A 20833-nucleotide genomic window follows, 5' to 3' on the forward strand; every position below is an offset into this window, starting at 1 on the left:
GTACCATCTCGATCTACACGTACGGTGTAGAAGTACATTGGGTTTTGCATTTGCATGCGGTTAAAACGATTCAAAAGACTTTGACAATCTCCATCACTTAAACAATTTAATCTTTCGATCTGCAAATTTTTTTTGACAATCACGCAGGTTGAAATCCAAGTTTTGGCTTTCTCCTGCTGCATTTGCCAAGAACTTAGATGCCATATTCAACCCAATGTCAGCTTTAGCAAGATCGTTCTTCCACATCTTATGAAGTGTGTTTGATTTTCTAGTATAAATGCATGATTATGCTCATAAACATTCTGCATGACTTCACAAACACCGTTTTCAATATTAAAGCTAACAAGAGCATAACAACGAAATCTAACTTCAAGTCTTTCATTTTTCTTTTCTTGATTCACATGAATAGCGAGAAAACTCTTCACAATTATACAAAAAAGTTCGTCGAGTTATTTTTTTGTTTGAATTTTTATAAATCTGATCATTCACCCCTCCATAACATCAGCCTATTTATGCCACATACTTATTATATGCTTCAAGGTCACTTGAAAATCTATTCCTACTTTAGAATTAAAATCTTTTTGCAAATCATGAATTACATGTGCAAGATTAGGCAATTTCATGCTGGAACAAAAAGCTTACAGAAAGTATTTAAAGCTCTATTCAAAGTACTGTTTGTAAAAACAAGCTAACATCTCGGCCACTACTTGAGACAAGTAAAATATATTTCGCAAGAAAACTTCTTTAGAGTAATGTAAGTGCTTAAGCAAACAAAAAAGAACCTTTTACGACTTCAAAATAGTATGGGTGAAGAATTTCCTCCGATTCAGCCATACGATAACCTCAAACGTGCAAAGTGTTTTGGACGCCGAGATCGGCGGCAAACCAAAAACGTGCAGAAAAAAGGACCTCACCTGTAACGTCAGCTCCATTTAACGAACGAGGACAGCTCACAGACAACACCACTTCACAAATGTCCATCTCACTGTCTGCCACGTAAAAAAAGTGAAAGAATATATCTTCCCCTGCCCAATGCACATATTCACACACACGCACAGACAGAGAGCACAGCATTGCAAAGGTTTCCAGCTAAAATGATGGTTGTTTTGAGTTTCAGAAAGTTGCAACAATATCAATCACATCCTGATCTCAACGCCGACAAGGAAGGCATAGTTAATCACGTAGAATTTGACTCCAGAGATTTGAGCCAAGTTGAAGAACATTTCCCAACGTTCTTCCAAGATGGCATTGATATAATCAACCTCAGGTTCATGTTTAAGGACATTCACCGCTATTTCCTCCCCTAGATAGGTGAACCTTTTGCATCTGCTAAAGTTGTGCTTCCCTTCGCCCTTTTCGGACGGAGTGGGTGTTGGTGGCTCAAGACGCATAAACAAATGGAAAACACACACGCACACACAATCAGAGAGCACACCCGTTGCAAAGTTCTCCACCCAAAAGGGAATCAAATTTGACTAGGCTAGGCAAAGCGTGTTGTGTTCTTCTTTGTGCTTATATGCTTGAGGACATCAAAGAGTCGTGATTTCGACACCCAAGTGACCGCACGGCGGCGAGAGGGTGTCCAGGGCTAATCTGTCGCCGCCGCGACCGGATCCGAGGCCTGAGCGAGCAGGGACCGGTCGCAAGGGTGTCAAATGCGAGATCGACGCCGGAATCGGTCAAAAAACCAGGGTCCTTCTCAAAAATAAAAAAAGCCTCACCAGTGGCTCTGGCTCCGTTTCACGATCAGCGAGGACTGCAGACAACATCCTCCCGTCACGGCTCCGGGACGGTAAGAACAAACCGGCGAACGACGACATCTCACGGTGGCAACCGGGACCCGAGGCCGGAATGAGCAGCGCGAGCCGTTCGACGCCTAAAGGTCGCCGGACCGCGTGGGTGTCGAGGGGCGAGCGCGCGGCTGGTTCTCTGGTGATTTGTTCAAGGAGGAGGAGGAAGAGGAGAAAGAGAATGAGAGAGAGAGAGAGAGAGAGAGAGAGAGGGGGTAACGGGGAGTAAAGGAAAACAGAGAAGAGGAGGTGGCGGCATTTGAAATTGAAATAAGGAAAGAAGAAAGCGAGCCGAGAGAGAGAGGGAGAGAGAGAGAGAGAGATTGATTAACGGGAGGAAATTGATTTGAAAATTCTGAAGCGGGGCCCACCTATACACGTGGCAAGCAGTCAATGGCCTTAATAATGGCCTACTTGGTGCTCAAGACTTGAGCACCTATACGTATTGTTGGTGGTCGCCAACTTACAGAGCACTGCACACACGAGGGCAAGAGTCGGCGTGTTCTTCTCGAATCCTTCCCGTCTCCCTTAATCATCTGTAGACCGTCGCAGCGACCCCCAACTGCAAGTTTGTGAACTTGTTCGGCCGCAAAGCTTTAGCTAGAGGTTCAGTCCCTTTCTTCTTCTTCTCCTTCTTCTTCTTCTTTGCACGCATGGTGTATCTCAGTTTGACCCCGGTTTTGCTACTGGTCTGCTTTTGGGCTGCTGAACCCATTCCGTGTTTCGTTCGTGTTTTCCCATTTCAAGAACTTGCTCCCACTTGCGAAGTTTTTACGGCCCCGGGTTGTCCCGCGTGCTTTTGATGACCCCATGGTGTGCTTATCTTGAGTTGCGCGTTATGTTCGGCACGTGTTTGTTGAATGTCCCATTAGAACTCAATCGGGATTCTCCTGCTGCTTTCGGATGTAAATTCTGCTTCACTAGCGCCTGCACGACTGGGTGGGCACTGCGGTTTGAATACATTGCTAAGCTTCCGCATGGACTAACTAGTTCTCAAGTAGTCTAAAAGAGGAGTGACTACTCCAAGCGGCACGAAGACATATCCACTGTACTGGGATTTTGAATTTTGCAGAAGGCTTGTTTTTTTCTTCTCACATGTACTCGGTTTGTTAAAAGACAAGCTTATAAGTAAGTACTGTAAGTGAGCGGCAACCATCATAGCCAAATCAACTAAGAAACCTGTTAAAGAAATTGAGTTGTTCAATTACCCACTTTTTTTATGCACTACATATATTAAGTAGTAAAGAGTCTCCCTTTGATAGATTAATACGTATGTAGGAACAGGACAAAATCGATACTAGATATGTGTGACCATTACTGTTTAAATTACATTTGTCAGTGCACACCTATGGAGATCTTGCTGGGCTGATCTACCTCTCCAGTTTTAATGAGCATGTGTTAACTAATTAAATTGGCGCTCATACGAATTTTTCTTTCCACTCTATTTAATGAGTATTTTCCATTTGGGTATGTATTCAATGCAAGTAATCATGCATAAAGTGAACTCTTACCCCAGTTTACGTAGAGATAAAGCAATGCTTATATCAAAACTATTTGTCCATATTGCAGAATGATTTGAGCATTAAGTTTGCTATGCGTTCGTGCTTTAATGCGTGCAAGAGAAGTTGTAACTTGATGAGAGAGTTTCATGTGGGCAAGCATTTCTCCAACTTCAATTCTGAGGATATTGTCTTAAAAACAGTTTGTGCTCAGTTGAGGCAAAGGAAGTGGAAACAAGTGGAGCACATTTTGCCGAATCTCAGTAGTTCGTTGGTAAGTTGTGTTATTTGTGAACTTCAAAACTCCCCCAAGTTAGCATGGGAATTTTACAAATGGGTTGCAGGCAAGGAGAAGTATGTACATTCATTAGCTTCTTCCTGTTCTATGATTCATGTTTTGGTACGTGGGAAGAGGTTTAATGATGCGTTATTACTAATGAACGATTTAATATGTGCAAAAGGCATGTCGCCGTTGCAGATTTTGCAAGCACTGATTAGTAACTGTGAAATGTATGATTCAACTCCAGCTGTGTTTGACGCGTTGGTTAGGGCATGTACCATGATTGGGGACACAAAAAGTGCTCATGAGATTATTCAGCAATCCAAGCAGGCTGGCTTTATGGTTACCATCCACGGTTGGAATAACTTTTTAAGTCATCTTTTGAAGCAGAATAATATTGTAGATTTTTGGAAGAGTTATGAGGAAGTGGTCTCAAATGGGTATCTTGAGAATGTGTACTCTTTCAATTTGGTAATACATGCTCTTTGTAAGGAATATAAATTACTGGAAGCAATATCAGTTTTCTATCGAATGCTGAAGAGAGGAATTTGGCCTAACGTGGTCACTTTTAACATGATCATAGATGGAGCTTGTCGGATGCATGATATGGAATCTGCACTCAAACTTGTCAGGAAAATGGGAATAATGTCGAGAGAGTGTGTTCAACCTAATTCAGTCACGTTCAATTGTATCATTAATGGGTTCTGCAAAACAGGGAGGATGGCTGCTGCAGAAGAAGTTTTCAATGAAATGATTACTCTGGGTATTGAGCCAAATGTCAGAACATATGCAACTCTAATTGATGGTTCCCCACGAGTGGGGAGTTTGGATGAGGCATTCCGATTGTGCAATGAAATGGTGACACGGAGATTGATGCCCAATTCTGTTGTCTACAATTCTTTATTATGTTGGCTTTACAAAGAAGGAGATTTGAAGGGTGCATCTTTATTGTTGTCCGACATGATTGAAAAACGTATATGCCCTGATAGTTTCACCTATGCTATCCTTCTAGAGGGGCTATGCAGTAGTGGACATATGAATGAAGCTATCATAATCCACAAGCTTATTCTAGAAAAGAACCTGGCTGAAGATAATTTTTGTTACAATGTCCTAATCAAATATCTTTGTAGAAGCAAGCAGGATTTGGGAGCCTGGCAACTTGTGGGCAGCATGTTTGTCCATGGTCTAGTTCCTAACATTGTAACATATGGCACTTTGATCGATGCGTACTGCAAGGAGGGGAATATAAGACTGGCAATTGAAGTTTATGATAACATAGCCAAGTTGGAAAAACATCCTAACCTTGTTATATACAATTCTGTTTTAAGTGGTTTCTGCAATGTGGCATTAATGGATGCGGCTGAATCTTTGGTGGATTCATTGGAGAGGATGGGATTGTTCGATTCCATGACCTATAACACTTTGTTACATGGCTATTCTATGAGTGGGAATGTCGACATGGTATTTAATTTGGCATCAAAAATTGGTGGTGTAAATAGTATGGTGAACATAGTCACTTGCAATATACTGATAAACTTTCTTTGCAAATTTGGCTGCATGTCACATGCAAAGGAACTTATGAAGGTAATGTGTACACGAGGAATGTCTCCTGACTCTATAACTTATACTACTCTGATAAACAGTCTCAACAAAAATTGCAGTCCTCAGGAAGTGATTGAACTCCATGACTACATGGTCCTCAATGGAGTAATTCCAGATGCCTATACATTTGAAGTAGTCATGAAGCCATTGCTTCAGGAGCTGGATAAAAATGCTGGAAGTTAGCATGGCTGAACACGGTGCTGAAAGTTTGCATGGCTACACAGTTCAGCAATGGAAGCTGCGTCAACTCCATCGTGGAAAGATAATTACCTGAATTTTTGGACTTAAGTTCTTGCAAAAAATCTCTCTCCTCAATATAGACCAAGTTGCTCATGTCTTGTGAGAAATTATAAGCTTTTCACTAAGCAGGATGGTTTGCCTATGATCCATACCAAGAGCATCTCTCTTCTTATGTGGATCTTCCTTTTGCTCTATTGGACATGCTCTTCTTGTTCGATCTGCAGGTAATGTCTGTTGTGCTACATTTTTTGTCCCATTTATTCCTTTCATGTGTCTAATACTCTTTAACGTTTATCTATGGGTCTTTCTATCTGAATTCTCGACTCATGCCTTTTCTCACCATCCCAGGACCAAGGCAGCATTATATTGCTGTTCTTTCTGATTCATTTCCTTGTAGAGCACAGACATGGGATGGTGTCACGGGACATGGATCAAACTGCGGGATAGATCAGGTTTGTAAATTCAGGCTACAAAATTTCTTGAATGAAAGTTGCTGCATTATACACACTACAAAAATGTTTTACCTTGTTTGCTGCCACACTAAGTTTGATGAGATTGAACTGATTGTAAATAGTTGAGATCATAATTACTTTGTGATCTAGAATATTCCGGCTACTGCCTTACTTTGGTGTCATCTCCAATTTAACTGGTCTTACCAGTCTAATATCTTGTAGTTGGACCACGCCATTATTTTGCACTGGCTTTTGACCTTTTTCTTTTCATTTTGGTTAAGAATATATATGCTTGCAGTTTTGCTTTTGGATTAGATGTTCAGTTTGTAGTTGTGACCTTTGAAATTTCCAAAGCCTTTTTTGTTTCCTAGTAAGTCAAACGCTAGTTTAAAGCAGCCTAAATAAAGAATTAGTTTTCAATTCGCTTGGATTTAATCTTTGGCTACTTAGGAGCATTGTACTGGATGACTTGTCAATTTGTCTGTGTTCTTCATCACAAAAGGGATCTCTTCACCCTTGCCCTTATTGTAATACCCATGCAACTGCTAATGGTGATCCTGAGGTTCTGCTGGCCTATTTGCTTCCATGTAATGACCACTGGCGAGGTCATTGGCTGCAGCATCTCTATTTGGTGACTTGGTTTGAAAGTAAGTCGCATGTGCCATGCTGTTATTCTTTTCACTTACCAGGACACGTCTTCTTTGGTAAAGTGAAACCCTGATTGAGTCAACCAAAAGACTTTCTAGGTGGATTAGTGATTTAAATGCCGTTATACTCTTCCTGCGACAATGCTTCAATGCTTATCTCTTGTTTATATGCTGTTTTCGGCTTTAAATATCTGATCATAGCACTTAGTGTTGTGTTTCTGCTCTTGCCATCCTTGACGAATGATTTTTAAGTTAAAAGCTTTGTCAAGAAACTCAATTTCACTCTCCTGGACATGATCTTAATAGAAGTTTTAGGTGGAAAATGACGAACTTGTATGCTCCAATGGCTTCTTCATTTGCTTGCCAGTGCAATTAAAACAACTTTCTCTTTTGTTTTTTGTCCGTAGGATGGAATAGATGCTTTGATAATGCAGTCATGCAGACTTATCAGATTGGGGTCAAACCACAACTTGATAGAGTCATGGAGTATTTCATGCTAGCTCAAGTACATTTTTCTGTCCTTCAGACTCAACTTTTAACTTTTAGTCACATGATTCTAGTTCCTACTGATTGATTTTGTGAGTAACTTTAGTAATTTACAAGTCTGTGCACCTTTGACTAGGTAAAAAAGCTGGCCCTCCAGATATCATCCATGCAGAATTACTCGACATTTTTTTCAGAAGTTGACTGGGTAAAAAAGCGTGCCCTCCAGAAATCGTCCATGCAGAATTACACTTTGACATTTTTTTCAGAAGTATGTACTTTTCCTTGAGTTCGGTTTGGGCCGAGAAGTGACACTTCTTAGTTTCTTTTCTTCTACTTCGAAGGTGGCATAAAACTTTGTTTTGTTATGTGGAATTAGTGAACTGTGGATATAGTTATTGTCCCAAAACTGAACTGGATCGTTCTGTTGGATTGTAAATTGGACCATCAGAATTCTCTCTTTTTCTTTTCTTGTCAAGAAAGAAATAAAAAAAAAGTTAACAATATTTCACAGGACACCAGTTTTACCCGTCTATTCTGCTTTTGCATGGTTCTGAATTATATCTTCTAGTGTTATTGACAATATTTTTAGTCGTAAACATGTTTTGCGAAGACCTAACGGGATATTGTTGTTTAGTCTCTTCGTTAGTTTCTTATGTTGACTTCTGTTCTCACCTTACTACACTCAAGGGAAAAAAATGGGGACAGCCAGCGGATAAAGGTGTCAACAAGATAATCAATCACATGGCGTAGGGCTTAGATTATAAAAAAAGTATTGTGGATTCTTCATTCGATGCAGCATGGGTGCCTCTTTGTGCAGATCTGGGATCGCTGACTTGGTGCGGAACCATTAAGGAAATCGCTTTCTTGATGACGCAGGGTTGATGTTGGTGGTCTTTATTTTGTGTCGATATCGTGGGGTCATTGAATCCACGATTCCTCAATAAGATGGGAGTAATTTTTCGAGTGAGAAATGACTCGAGTCATTTGTAATGAGTTCAGAAATTTAACCACTCAAAACACTTTTTATTCCTTTTGGTTTCACTACATTATCGTATTTATCTTGGATTAGTGATCTCTGTGTACCATTTGTTCTTGGGCTGCCGCTGAATTCTGGTCCTGCAGCGGCGGTATTCATAGACCCAAATCGTTTCTCTGCAACATTATCAATTCTTCGTTGATTAAAACTTTTGTTGGTGAAGTTATAGAGCTGCCTGGTTAATGAAGATAGCATCTTGCTACTCTCTGCTATCCTCGAGTGTATAAGTTCTTTAATTAAGGAGAAAAAAGATTTCTCACTTATGCTTCTTATGTTCTCGTGCGAACCTCTTCAACCATTCCATGAAACAGGTCAAGAGTGAAAAATGTTACCCTCAAGCTAGAGGAACTCCTTTCCAATGAAATCGAAGCGTTACCTTGAAAGAAGGTGCGAACGCAAAGTGCTCTGTCGTTTGACCACCTCAAAGCAAACTTGTGTAAATCAAGGGTGAAAATAAGTACGAGCGTACGCCGCAAGCAATTTGGCTAAGAAAAAACTACCGAATAAAGGGCGAAAAGTACCATGTGACATTTCAGGTGAAGGAGGGGCATCCTTCAAGTAAGAAGAGAAAGTGCCGGATAAATTGAATGGCCACCAATGATGATGCATCGCAACCCTTAAATTGCTTCCGTGGATAGTTTTTTCACGTGAGTCCGATAAGACCATTGAAGACACCCAAGTACATGATGTCTTTAAATGGCTGACATAATTCACAGATAAAATACGCATTGCCAATAAAAAGTACGGATAGTAAGTACAGATAGTAAAAGCTCGATAGGCGTTTCTTAAAGTTCAAATTATCAAAAAGTTCACAGCTCCAAATACAAAATCTTCTGATGATTGTAGCAAGAAGACCGAATCTTGTTTCATAAAACTAGTGTTGGGAGACAGTGAACATACATGGAGGCAAACCGTCGAATACAAGCAGAATAAGGAACATGAGTGCATAGCAACACAATACTAAATCGCAATTAGCAAGCATAATAAGCAAACATATTAGCAAAGAGAGTACTAAGTCGCAATTTACACAATTTAACTCCACGAAAAAAAGGGTACAACAATTGCTCGGTTATCAAACTTCCGGGAATGTTACTATCAGGAGTTCGATAATCGGTCAAGTGGACACATAGATTCACTAAAAGAAGCAAGTCAGCATACACTACAGCAACTCTATTCTTGATTCCAGAGGACCTGCAAGTTGCCTATACAAACATTTGGAGGAAAAAGAAATTAACGGTATAATTATTAAGAATATGTCAGACCAATTGATTAGAAAAACCGATATGACATCTGATTTAACACGTCCCCCTTGTAGCATAATTGGCTGCTGATATTATCATCTACACATCTCAATTTTGCCCAATAGGTTCTAACGGGAGTTTTTCACACTCAGGCGACAATGAGTTTGCTCCAATTCAAACAATTTTTAGCAATTCGATGCACACTGCTAAATTCTTAATCTTAGATGCATCTTCCCAACTCTAATGCTCACCAATAAAGTCCCCCGTATATCCCAAATATTCAGCTCGATTTTTTTAAGATAAATTAAGCTTCGATCCTGGGATCCTGGTCCTGTCCTTGCTTTCTACGACAAAGGTAAAATAATGCTGAACATTATAGCTTCAGAAGACCACAGCCTTATACTTTCAATAATATATTGGCATCCAAGCTGTTTTTAGTAGAAAATGATGCTCCGAAGTTTGATGCCCTAAGAATATATTGACACCCTATTCTTCAATCAACAGAGGGGGTGCTAGCCAAAAGGTCAGTGACAAACATTTTTCCACACAGCCAGAAGATCTAAAATCATTTTCTTAAGACAGCCACTTAACTTCTCTTCCCCTAGACCGAGTTAGAGACAAAGGTTAGAATTATCATCAAATATGCCAACATGATTAAAACCAAGGAAAGTATGATGATGAACATGGTGGATTATCTGCATGTGTTCTATAATTGCTCCAATGAAAGGTTAAAGGTAGAGGATGCCCGAAAATGGTACAAATGCTTAGTAGCAATAAGAAGTAAAATACATAAGAAAATCAATTCACTTGGAGTGAAGAAAGCAAGTGGGTGGATTTATGTAGCCAGTAAATGACAATTCTGAGAAGCAAAAACAAAAAACTTTACCTGAGCTGACCACAGTCAACTAAAGTAAGATCAAGAACACCCAAATGGAACCTGAGACAGAGCCACAATACCAAATCCTAACAGGAGTCATCCTTGATTGGATCCTAAGAGCGATCTATCATTCCTCAATAAAACATGATTGATCATTTTTCTGTTTCATCTGACATTTCATAATTCACCCAAGCAAATATTCTGATGAATGGTTCTTCTCACATGAAGTTACTTTCAAGTTAACATCATGAAGGTTGCAACTTTTACCTGCTTTTGCGTATATCGATCAAAGAAACAACCATGTCTAGTGCCAGTTGCCACTCATGTAGCAACCTGTCTCTGTCAATATGGAGCTTCAACTACAGCACCTTTCTACAAATTTACAACTCTGGAATATATGATGACTGTTCTTGCTGGTCCAAAAGAAAACAGAACCAGATCTGGTGCTACTGTATCCATAATCAGTCACATCACCAAAGAAAGTGAGGAAACAACCAAAATTAATTTCTTTACAAAGTTATAGACGTCTCATAAACAGATATCCCTCAAAAGCACACTCCAACAAGAATTACACCAAATTAATACACATTAATGTGTTTTAAAACAGATAAATAGTCTTGAAATTCTTCAACTATGTAGAATTAGGAAGATATCTGCAGGTCATAGTGCGACAGAACAGACCCAAGAAAAAAAAGTTTGGAAAATTCATTCATGTATCTTCATATTAATGAGGAATGTTATAGCTCAGTAACACCCTCTCTATCCATCATGACAAGGTCCAGTATTTCCACAACTACCCGCAACTAAATTTCCATTAAGTTCCTGCACTTACATTTTGTTCACATATTTGAGTCATAATACAGTTAAGAACTTCATATCCTCTTTCGAAAAGGCTAGACAGCACCATTTCAACGAAATAAACTCTGCTTCAAGTAGCAAGAGCTTGCTTTTATTGCAATCTCAACATCTCCTAGCAGTCGCAAATTACAAAACAACATTTTATGGAGCTAGAAAGTAGTATAAACTAAGTGCAGATCCTGTAACCAAGAACGATATTGTCAAGGTAATATGTTAGCAGTTAACACATCTATGCATCTGAATCCCGTTTTAATTAAAGATGTTTTAATTCCTTTATGCAGGGGAAAAAGGTCTCAAGAGATCAAGACAATTTAGCTTCCTAGCCAGACATAAGAAGCCAGAATCAGAAATGCTGACATCAATAATATGAAGTTTCCTTACACACCCGAATGAAGAATGCTATAGCTCATTTTTAAACCACAGCAGAAATTGCCAAGCCCTTTCTGGAACCTTCTTTTTACAAAATTAGCCAATACACTCCGTGGAACTGTCAATAAAAAGGGAAAAATGGAAAAACATCGAAGCAATTGAAGGAGACTCAAGAATATGAAAATCTATGCTTTGACCTATAACAATTATCTAAACACCAAGTGAAAGAAAACAACAGTAGAGGGCAAACAATAGGGACATGGGACTGCTATTTAAGAAATGTAGATGACGAGGGTTCTTATTCCTTGTTACCGAATCTTCTAGCAATTATAGGACGTACATCATCAGCCCCAACCAGAGTCTCTAAGAAGGGAAGGAGTGATACTAATGCACAATCTGATGGATCATCAAACCAACTCTTAATAGGAATTCCATTATTCACTTGCAACCGGAATACCTGAAATAATCAAAGTGGAGTAACCCCCAAAAGTGAGAATTCTATTTAAGGCAAAAGATTTTCTATGATTCTTCACAACACTTCTTTGCAAATATAGTATGTATCATTTGGATGAACTTGCACAAAACACTCCAAATTTACACTTTCCACCCTCTTCTCTAGATTTAAACCTTTTGTGCGCACCCTCAGCAAATTAACAAATTGGATTCCCGAATCAACACCATTTTTATTGACCTGGACCACAAATAATAACCAAGTTTGTTAACTTTTTATAGTTCAAATATTCAGACAGATTTAACCAATAGAACTACTGACAATTTCACAGAGGATTATTTGAATTGCAGTTAGACTTCAATTTTCAGGGTGAAAACCAGAAGCTTTTAAACTAGAGAGTGCAGAAGGTAATCGAATCGAAATAAATGGTAAAGCACAACTGGCACCACAAAAAAGATGAGTACTCATGGTAAGCATGATAAGGAAAATGAAAGTGGAAGTCATCAAGAGGCAAAAAGTAAGTAAATAGGAAGTGGACAGGAGAGTACCTGGGGAGAATTATCAATAATAGCAACTTTAGCCAAGTCAACACCTAAGATGGTCAAATCTTTCGTGTAAGTGCCATCACTAAAAGTACATGATTCACGATAAACTCGACGTGATATTAGCTTTTGGTATGGATCCAGTATGTCAAGCAGTTGCTCTGCATAGATGCTTTGGCTGGCTGTAAAGATTACGACATTGAACATGTCTGCAACTCTCTCCAAGAAGGTTTGCAGATAAGGCCTTTTTTTGACATATACAGTGTGCTCTTTCATATTGAAAAAGACAGTAAAGGTAAAATCAGCATCATCACAGTGCTCCAATGTAGAATGGACGAGTGTCTCTGCAACAACCACAACCGAGTGCAATGGCACTTCATAATTAGATATTGTTTGTGTATCTGTATCATGGGGCTAAGAAATAAGAGAATCTAATTAAGGCAATCAATTTCACCAGCAGATGCATTTCAAAGCATCTTCTCGGTTAATTAAATATGGAACAGACAAAAAATGAAATAATATCCACGCTAAGTATGACGGACACAGAATTATTGGAAAACACCAGCTTTTATGCCTGTAAATTATATGCAAGAAGCCAACCACGAATATATCTGCCAATTCTACAGAGCTTCTTGGATTTTTGGTTAATTCTATCAAACAGACACTAATTGGCTTAAAAAGGGTTGAGACCTAGTCAGCAAACTTGTGTCATTGGTGCACTTTCTTCTAGCTTTCCTTTTCTTTTTTGGGGGCAATCAGGTAATCTACCACACTTGATATGAGTCCCTTTATCGCTGGCCGTTACTGACATTAAACGCTGTCAAATGGCTGACTTTTTAGAAACTTGACATTTTATGTGAATGCAGTTCCGCGAGCGCGCACACAGAGACAGAGACATTGATTGGGGGGCTGTAGTTGCCCATGCGAAAACGGGCAAGGATAGGAGAGAGCGCACACCCTTGACAATGCATTGCCACTGCTTGGAACCCTGGGCAGACACTTATCAGACCCTCCCTCCCTCTCTTCTCTCTCACAGACGCTCTCAGAGGATATGGCAAATACTTCCTTTGCAATCAGATATAGATGTCAGTAATCATTAGTGCTGATAGACGTGGCTGCTCAAACTGAGAGACCACGACGACGTGATTATCCAAAAAAGACAGGATAAAATCTCAGAACTCCTATAAGTTAGCTGACATAACACCCTATCTCAATGGGATCTTTAGTGCTTGTATGAATGTGAATAATTTAGAACAACTTTGTATTCTTGGACTTCTTTCCCAGAATACATCGTAAACTAAAAGTGTAATAGTGGAAAGCATACTTAACTGTTTGAGAAAAAAAAGGTTTACCTGTTTATTTTCAAGGGGAAAATTCCAAAATATTTTACGAAAGAATAGTTTGATGAACATGTGCCATTCACATTCACAGTTGCCATTCACATTCACAGTTGCCTGTCATTAGAGTTCTGAAACTTCTCTTACCACACATAAACCAGTTACAGTGGCAACAAAAAGAACAAGACAGCTACAAAATCATGTTTACCTATTAAATTTATATGATTCGTTTTTACTATACGTAAAAATCATGCTCAACTGGCAAGAATGCCCAAGTTTCATACAAAATTGTGCTTATCACTCAAAATCATATAATATGTCTGGCTCTCTGCTTCTAGAATAGACAGCTAATATAAGCATATTTACAATATTCATTTTTCCTGATGGGAAAAATCACAGATAAAACTCTATCAAGGGCTTTTATAAGACAATGAAACTAACAAGAAATATTGATACATGACTATGAAAGGTGATGATTAGTAGAGGAAAGGCAACCCCAGATGAATACTGCATATTTTTTAGAAGTAGCGTTTGACTAGCTAATCAGTTCACAAATTGACATTAAAAGTGCCAGAACCTTAGGAGGTATCATAGTATCTTCACAAGACATTGACTTTGGATTCTGACGCTTTTCTTTCTAAAGGAGAAAAAAGAGCAACAAAATTTTCCTTTGAAGGGATAAGAAACAAAGAGGAGAGGAGCATGCAGGATCAAAAGTTTCTCCCTGGGCTAGGAAAATTGTTCTCGACAGATTTTTCTGTCAGTCTACCTATCCACACACATAGTTATGATTGTTTATTTACTTCAACCAGAGAGAGAGAGAGAGAGAGATTACAAACTAAGCTTCTTACCATCAAGATCAAGCACCAATGTCACAGACTTCCTTTTCTGAATTTCCATGTGCGATGCTGTGGGTTGACAAGTCGACACTTCGTCGGACAAGTCAGGTAATGTTCTGATGAACAAATGTGGATCGAAGCACTCTGCTTCGTCCAAAACAGAATGGCATTCTGATTCAGAATTGTAGCATCTCATCTGATCAATTGACATATAAAAGCTGGATCCATCTGCATCAACTGTTCCTCCTTCATGTGACTTGGTATCTTCAATTGCACTAGTAATAAGTGTACTCCCTAGAAGTGGTACCATCATGTATTTTTCAGAAACATCAAACAACATACTTGACTCATCACCCTTGTACCCAGTTAAAGGCATTAAATCAGTTGCATCCTCATCATCCACTGTAACATCATCAGGTCGTAAACCCGCTATAAACATGTCAGAAATGTAGAAATCTGATATACTGCAACTTTGGTAGTCACGTGAACCCTTGTTTTCAAAGCTTTCATCTGCCTCCAACAATGCCACACCAAAATCACAAGTGCTCCCCACCAAATCTGCCAATGAAAACAGGCATTAGAATTAAGCTCCTCAAAAACAAAATAAGAACTCTCTGAAGGCATGTGCACTAGGAAAATAAAATACCCTCAACTCGACAAGCGGAATAAGTAGTTCCTTGTTAAACAGGTAATGTTCATACAAGAGAAATATTGAAGTAACTGTATGATCTGACAAGAAAAGGATAATGAAGCCTGCTTTAAGAAGTTAGAATTTTAAGGATTGAGACAAGGGATAAAATTCGTGGAGTACAGATGCATTAATGAAAAGAAACACCCTGTGGGCGATCAAATACACTATCAGGTAAAATTATGGCATCCTTGGCAGCAAGGGATGCTTATCTCAATGCCATACCCAAAAAATAGAGCTTAAAAGAAAGGTAGGGGAAAAACAGGCTATTAGTCACATCAATTTAGATAAACAACAGTTACACAATCTCTTCAACAAGAACTTGTTCTCTCCCCCATTGCAGTTGCAGTAGAGTAAGAAAATGAATGTAAACAGATGACAAGACAAGAGAGAGCACAAACGGTACTATCTAGCAGAAGGAACATCTTTGACGGATGAGAGTCAAAACAGTACCAATGGAGACACTTTCTATGTTGAGTAGTTCACCAGGCTCCAAAATGGGAGAAAAAATAGTCTCCAAATTAGTTGGACTCGAATGGGCATATTCCTGCAATTAGCAAACTCCAACTGTTACATTAGCACAGGATCCAGGACGGTAATGACTATTTCAGAACATATTGAAGAAGCAAACTGGACTCTGCAGATTGGATACAGAATTAGAAATTGCTGACAAGTTTGCCCCACTGAAGACAACATTTATGGAATTCGAAGACTGCTTTTCAAAAAACAAAAATTAACTTCTTTGAGCCAATTTCCTTGGTTAAATATCTGGATGTTTCAACTTTTCATAATACAGTTCCCAATTCTGATCTTTTTGAGTTTCACTTAACACGAGATAATATGTCATGTTGTTTGTACCCACCTAACTAATCATTCTAGTCCTCCCTGCATTTTCTCACTTGAACATATATTTTAAAGCAAATGAATATAAAAATATATGCATCACCCAGGTAACCAAAAGGAAAAGCTAGCCCTATAGATTCATTCCAGACAAAGAAAACAGAAAATGAATGCATAACCAAGTTAATATCTAGCTAAAAACAACAAGCGAAAAATGCAAATCCTGACTGAAGCTCTCCCACACCTCCCAAGTACCTAGATTTGTCAGATCTATCCTGATTATCTGTAGCATCGTCCTGCCCATTTGTTAGTGTTAGTTATTGATGAAGAAACATGCAGGTTTGAGGGATTAGTAAATTCATTCACACTTTTGGTATAACTACTGATGAAGTCTTTGGCAAATTGAAAGGCTAACTCAACCACAATATGACCCATACAAAATTAGACATAAAATTAAGTTTTAAATAGTTTTGCTCATCAGAAAAACAGATGGAGTGGTGAAATCCAAAGAGTAAAATACCATTTTGCCTGAAGAAGATGAATCAGCCAGAAATGACACCTGCTTCTCTACATAACCCTTCTCGTCATTGAGTTGTTCCAGTTTGGCAATGGCTCCATTACAGTCACTATCTTGAGTGACCACTTCTCTGTCTGAAATAGGAGGGACAGAATACAGAATGCTCAATCGAGAGAAGCTGATGATGCAAATGATTACAAAATTTGCTGCCTGTCTGCAAATACATTGGTTGCACTTCATTGTATCCAGTGTAACTAATGCAAGTTGTGACACAAATAATGTTCATATTTAATACATTCAGTATCAGGAAAGTTCAAAAATTCAACATATACAATAATCAACAACAAGTGGGTAACTGAATTTTCCATCAATTGTTACATCATGGGAAATCTATTATATTGAAACTATTTCATTTTCCATCAATGCTATAAACACAATCAAGTCTATCAAACAAATATGAAATGATTTCCCCTAGATTGCATTTTAACTGGGAAAGGAAATTGAATGAACAAAATGCAGTTAAGAGAACAGTTATTAACGATTCACCTGATATTTTAACTTGGGGACACATCACAGGAAACAACAAAAACAGAGATAAACTTTCATGCAGTTAGTAAAATGACAGCTAAAGAATAAAAGACAACAGATTGTGATTGCGTACCAGTGGAGAAATCCAGAGAAGAAAAGTCAGATTCTGCAGTTTGTTGAGTAGTTGAAAAATCAGAACATGATTTTTTTGAAACTTTACATGATTTAGGACATACACAAAGACCGTTTGCTTCTCGTAAAGAGGCTTTGCCTGGTTTGCTTTTCATTCTTAATGCTGGCATTTGATTGACGGATCTGGTATAAATGACAATCTTGACCCAGAAACATCCGCTTAGGAAGCAAGCCCGCTGCAATCAATCAAACTGCAGTCAAACCAGCAGAAGAAGCATGATGATTATGAAAGCCTGCATAAACAATAAAACACACATGTTGGAAAACTACAGGGAAGAATGGTATGAAGCATCTCTAAGTCCTGGGATATGCTAAAGGAAAAACATCAAATCCACAATGAACCATTCACCCAAGGCAATCCTTTTAAAAACTCGTAGAAATTTCTTATAGGAGATTTTTTTAATGATAAAGAGAATGCAATTAAGAGAATACCAAGGGTTACTTCCCTTATGCAAAATGGCTTCAGAAGGGAAGCCAACCATACACTCAATTATGCATAACAGAGAGTTTCTAACATTTCCAACAAACACGAAGTACCAATCCAATGTACCCACAATACCAGAAGTGAAGCGTGTAAAAACTAATTATTTCCATAAGAATCCCAAGAGGATTTATCTCCTTGAAATGCCCTCTTGTTTCTTTCTTCCCAAATGAGTCAAAATACAAGGAGAGGAATCATCTACCACTATTTCTTCTTTCCAACACACAAATCAATGGCCCCTCCGCAAGCCCATAGTTCATGATGGGAACTGCTTCAGATAACCCACATTACTACTAAGATTGCAGAAACAGTATTCCAAATCCATCAAACCAATTTCAATGGAAAAATACGCATTTCTCCCATTGAACAAATAATCCTTCTTTTACAGTTTCACGAACTTAAATCTCTTTCTAATTTCTGGATGATTGGGTTCCAAACACTCTTTTCTTAGTGTGTCGATCTTGCAATGATTTATAAGACACTCTCAGTCCTGATACTACTTCAAGGATAAGACATTGCAACTCAAGTGTAGAATTGGCTGCATATCATTGTCAATGAAATTGTTGGGGACATCTATAAATAAAAGATGAGAAATGGAAACATTTTTACAAGCATTGCCAACCTTGAACAAACTAATCAAACCTTCACCAACGGCTTTAAATCCCTCCATAACCAACACAAGTAAGAACATGACAATGGATCCCCCTGCTTCTAATCCCCTAAAAGATTCGAAATAACCTCCTCAACCCCATTGCGCAAAACTGAGAAAGATGGTGATGAAATGCATTTGGAATCCACTGATACCATTGGTTGCCAAAGCCCACTCATTTCAGCATTATACATCCTGAACTCCCATGAGACATGATCATTGGCCTTTCTCCAAATCCAACTTGCAAATAACTCCAGATTTCTTTCTCCAAGGCAATCGTCTAAAGTCTCACTGGCAGTCGGAGCAACATCCAAAATATGTTTACCTTCCGAAAGAGTGTTTTAGTACAGTCCTACTAGATGAGGTAAATCCTTCTTGAAACAACCAGCAGGAATTTCACACTAATCTTATAGGACAATGCTCACCAGACTACGGGATGGAAATCCTTGAGAGTATTGCACCTGTCTTCTTAAAAATCAAGACTAGGAGCGTACAATTGAGGCTACCCACAATCTCTCTGCAACTAGGGAACTCATTGAAAACTTTCAATAGATCTCCACCAACAAACTCCAAATTATCTTGGAAGATTCAACGTGAAAGCACCCAGACCAGGTGCCTTATCACCTCTGCTGTCCACGATTGCTCTTGTAATGTCCTCCTCCTTAGAAGGCATTTGCAACTTCTCAACCAAACAAGGAGCAAGCATAGTCAAAGTCGATAATCCTCATAAATAAACCATTGACACAGAAAGTACAATCTCTGTTCATGTCACAACAAAACCCAGTCCTAGAAGATGGCCAACAGTTGGCCAGTACCCAAGGCTAAAATAAGTATTCTCAATATCAAACAAAGATCTAAATTTATTCATGGTTTGGTCATATCATATATCTCTCAGCAATAGGGATAGAGGCTTACACCACACCCACACACATGCCAAACATGACGTATTTACACACTTGGTGATAAAGACGAACAATCCATTTTTGTGCACCCAAATCACGAACAAAGATCCACTACTTGGAACACTGAGTAATGCAACTGCTTAGTTTAAGAAGGGTTAAATTGAAAAAGAAATAAATAAACCCACCCTTTATTTGGTTCCTTTGAATGATAACCTCAGGATAAACCATGACCTCAGATCCCTCAAACAAACTAAGAAATGAACCTTGCCCAGTCAATTCAACAACTTCACTCACCATCCGTTTGACATTCTGCTTTTAACTATTCACCTAACCGCAAAACAGGACTAGATGACATCTAAAAGAAGAACACCAGCAAAAATTCTGAGGAAAGGAAGTGGCGCAATATGCTTTACTGCAACTTTGAGGGCTGCACAAACATAGAATGAGCAAAAGGAAACCATAAAGATCAAATTAAGTGAAGCGTGTTATTATGATCCACCCAATTAGAAGAGAAGTTGACGAGCTTACGAGAATTCCGCCCACAGAGACCAAGTCAACTTACTCAAACCAGCGTACAGAAAATTCATCCAAATTAACAAAAATAAGCCAAAACGAAAAGCAGCAAAAGAACTCATGGAGTCTCAGTTCAGCTCTCATGTTGAAAAATCACAACAGAATTGAACAAAAGCAGAAAACCAACAACGAACCAAGGAAGAAAAGAACAAAAGAGACAGAGACAGCGCGCCCCTTAAAAACCCAGTAACAAAAGACCGCACAAAGTCCGAAATCCTCAAATCTGAGAGTATAACGGCCAGAGCATGGAAGTCAAACCAAAGTCGTCGACTCTACAAACGAACGCAAACACCACCAAAGACGGCCAAAACAACCGCAGCTCCGAGAAGCAGAGGGAGAGGACATCGCAGGAAGCACAAATTAAGCAGCTCAACGAGCGAGCGAGCAAGAGAGAGAGAGAGAGATAGGAGTTCATACGACAGCTGTACAGTGACGACAAGAAGCTGAAAGTCTCCACTAAGAAGACTCGATCACGCACTGAAGCTCGAAGCACGAACCGACGGCGGAGCGAAGATGGATTGGGAGGGAGAATTCCGACGAGTCGCAGAACCGGACATTCCTGCAGAGCTCGATCAGAGAGAGAGAGAAAGAGAGAGAGGAGATGAGACTTGTGCTTTCTCTCTCTCTTAACTTCCACGAACGGTCAGCAGAAGAAATGGAGTCGTTCCCGCGGGGAACAGATGGGCGGCTGGGATCGAATCTTTGGCGAGACGGGAGCGACCGGTAGGGTGGAGCCACGTGGGCCGAGCAGCCAGCTCAGCAACGACGCGCTCGGCACGTGCGGCTTCGAGGAAGGAAGAAGATGAGTGGTCCGGAGACCGCCCTTTCTCTTCTGTTGCTCCCCCACCTGGGTTTTTGGCTTTCCCGCTCGCCTTCTTTCCTCCGTCGGACAAGAGTTCGGTCAGCGTGGGAGTTTT

The 20833-nt window shown here is 39.3% G+C and overlaps 2 protein-coding genes across 17 annotated transcripts; one reads left to right on the plus strand and one right to left on the minus strand.

The window, feature by feature from the left end:
• The first annotated feature begins 2063 nt into the window (after positions 1 to 2063).
• Positions 2064 to 15668, plus strand: LOC115757024 (pentatricopeptide repeat-containing protein At1g11710, mitochondrial). 6 transcript variants are annotated; one of them, XM_048276841.1, is made up of 5 exons: positions 2064 to 2396; positions 3360 to 5635; positions 5760 to 5863; positions 7338 to 7489; positions 15651 to 15668. In XM_048276841.1, the coding sequence occupies exon 2, from the start codon at positions 3384 to 3386 to the stop codon at positions 5352 to 5354; it is 1971 nt and encodes a 656-aa protein (XP_048132798.1). In that variant the 5' UTR covers positions 2064 to 2396; positions 3360 to 3383; the 3' UTR covers positions 5355 to 5635; positions 5760 to 5863; positions 7338 to 7489; positions 15651 to 15668. The 6 variants fall into 6 exon arrangements, with proteins under 6 accessions (XP_048132798.1, XP_048132797.1, XP_048132796.1 ...); XM_048276840.1 differs by lacking the exon at positions 15651 to 15668 and having other exon boundaries at positions 7338 to 8068; XM_048276839.1 differs by lacking the exons at positions 7338 to 7489; positions 15651 to 15668 and adding an exon at positions 6314 to 6511.
• Positions 9042 to 20557, minus strand: LOC115757007 (CTD small phosphatase-like protein 2-B). 11 transcript variants are annotated; one of them, XR_007197953.1, is made up of 9 exons: positions 20334 to 20557; positions 17253 to 17544; positions 16595 to 16725; positions 15688 to 15781; positions 14559 to 15104; positions 12377 to 12714; positions 10418 to 11834; positions 10160 to 10210; positions 9042 to 9234 (listed from the first exon to the last, which is right to left on the minus strand). XR_007197953.1 is itself a non-coding variant. In XM_030697064.2 (8 exons), exons 2-8 carry the CDS (start codon positions 17419 to 17421, stop codon positions 11676 to 11678), a joined length of 1332 nt encoding a protein of 443 aa, XP_030552924.1. In that variant the 5' UTR covers positions 17422 to 17544; positions 20334 to 20557; the 3' UTR covers positions 9042 to 11675. The 11 variants fall into 11 exon arrangements, 7 of the variants coding, with proteins under 7 accessions (XP_030552924.1, XP_048132801.1, XP_048132800.1 ...); XR_004017276.2 differs by lacking the exon at positions 10160 to 10210; XR_007197951.1 differs by having other exon boundaries at positions 9042 to 10210.
• Positions 20558 to 20833: the final 276 nt, after the last annotated feature.

This window comes from Rhodamnia argentea, chromosome 3 (assembly GCF_020921035.1).
Source record: "Rhodamnia argentea isolate NSW1041297 chromosome 3, ASM2092103v1, whole genome shotgun sequence".
Classification (NCBI taxonomy): Eukaryota; Viridiplantae; Streptophyta; class Magnoliopsida; order Myrtales; family Myrtaceae; genus Rhodamnia; species Rhodamnia argentea.

What these genes read in the sequence shown, in the direction of transcription:
- LOC115757024 (XM_048276841.1), top strand. Translation starts at nt 3,384, where the DNA reads ATGCGTTCGTGCTTTAATGCGTGCAAGAGAAGTTGTAACTTGATGAGA.
- LOC115757007 (XM_030697058.2), bottom strand. Translation starts at nt 17,421, where the DNA reads ATGCCAGCATTAAGAATGAAAAGCAAACCAGGCAAAGCCTCTTTACGA. An exon ending in TTCTCTGGATTTCTCCACTG is followed by an intron (nt 16,726 to 17,252) that starts GTACGCAATCAC and finishes CTCCTATTTCAG; the next exon opens with ACAGAGAAGTGGTCACTCAA. An exon ending in CATCTTCTTCAGGCAAAATG is followed by an intron (nt 15,782 to 16,594) that starts GTATTTTACTCT and finishes TGCTAATTGCAG; the next exon opens with GAATATGCCCATTCGAGTCC.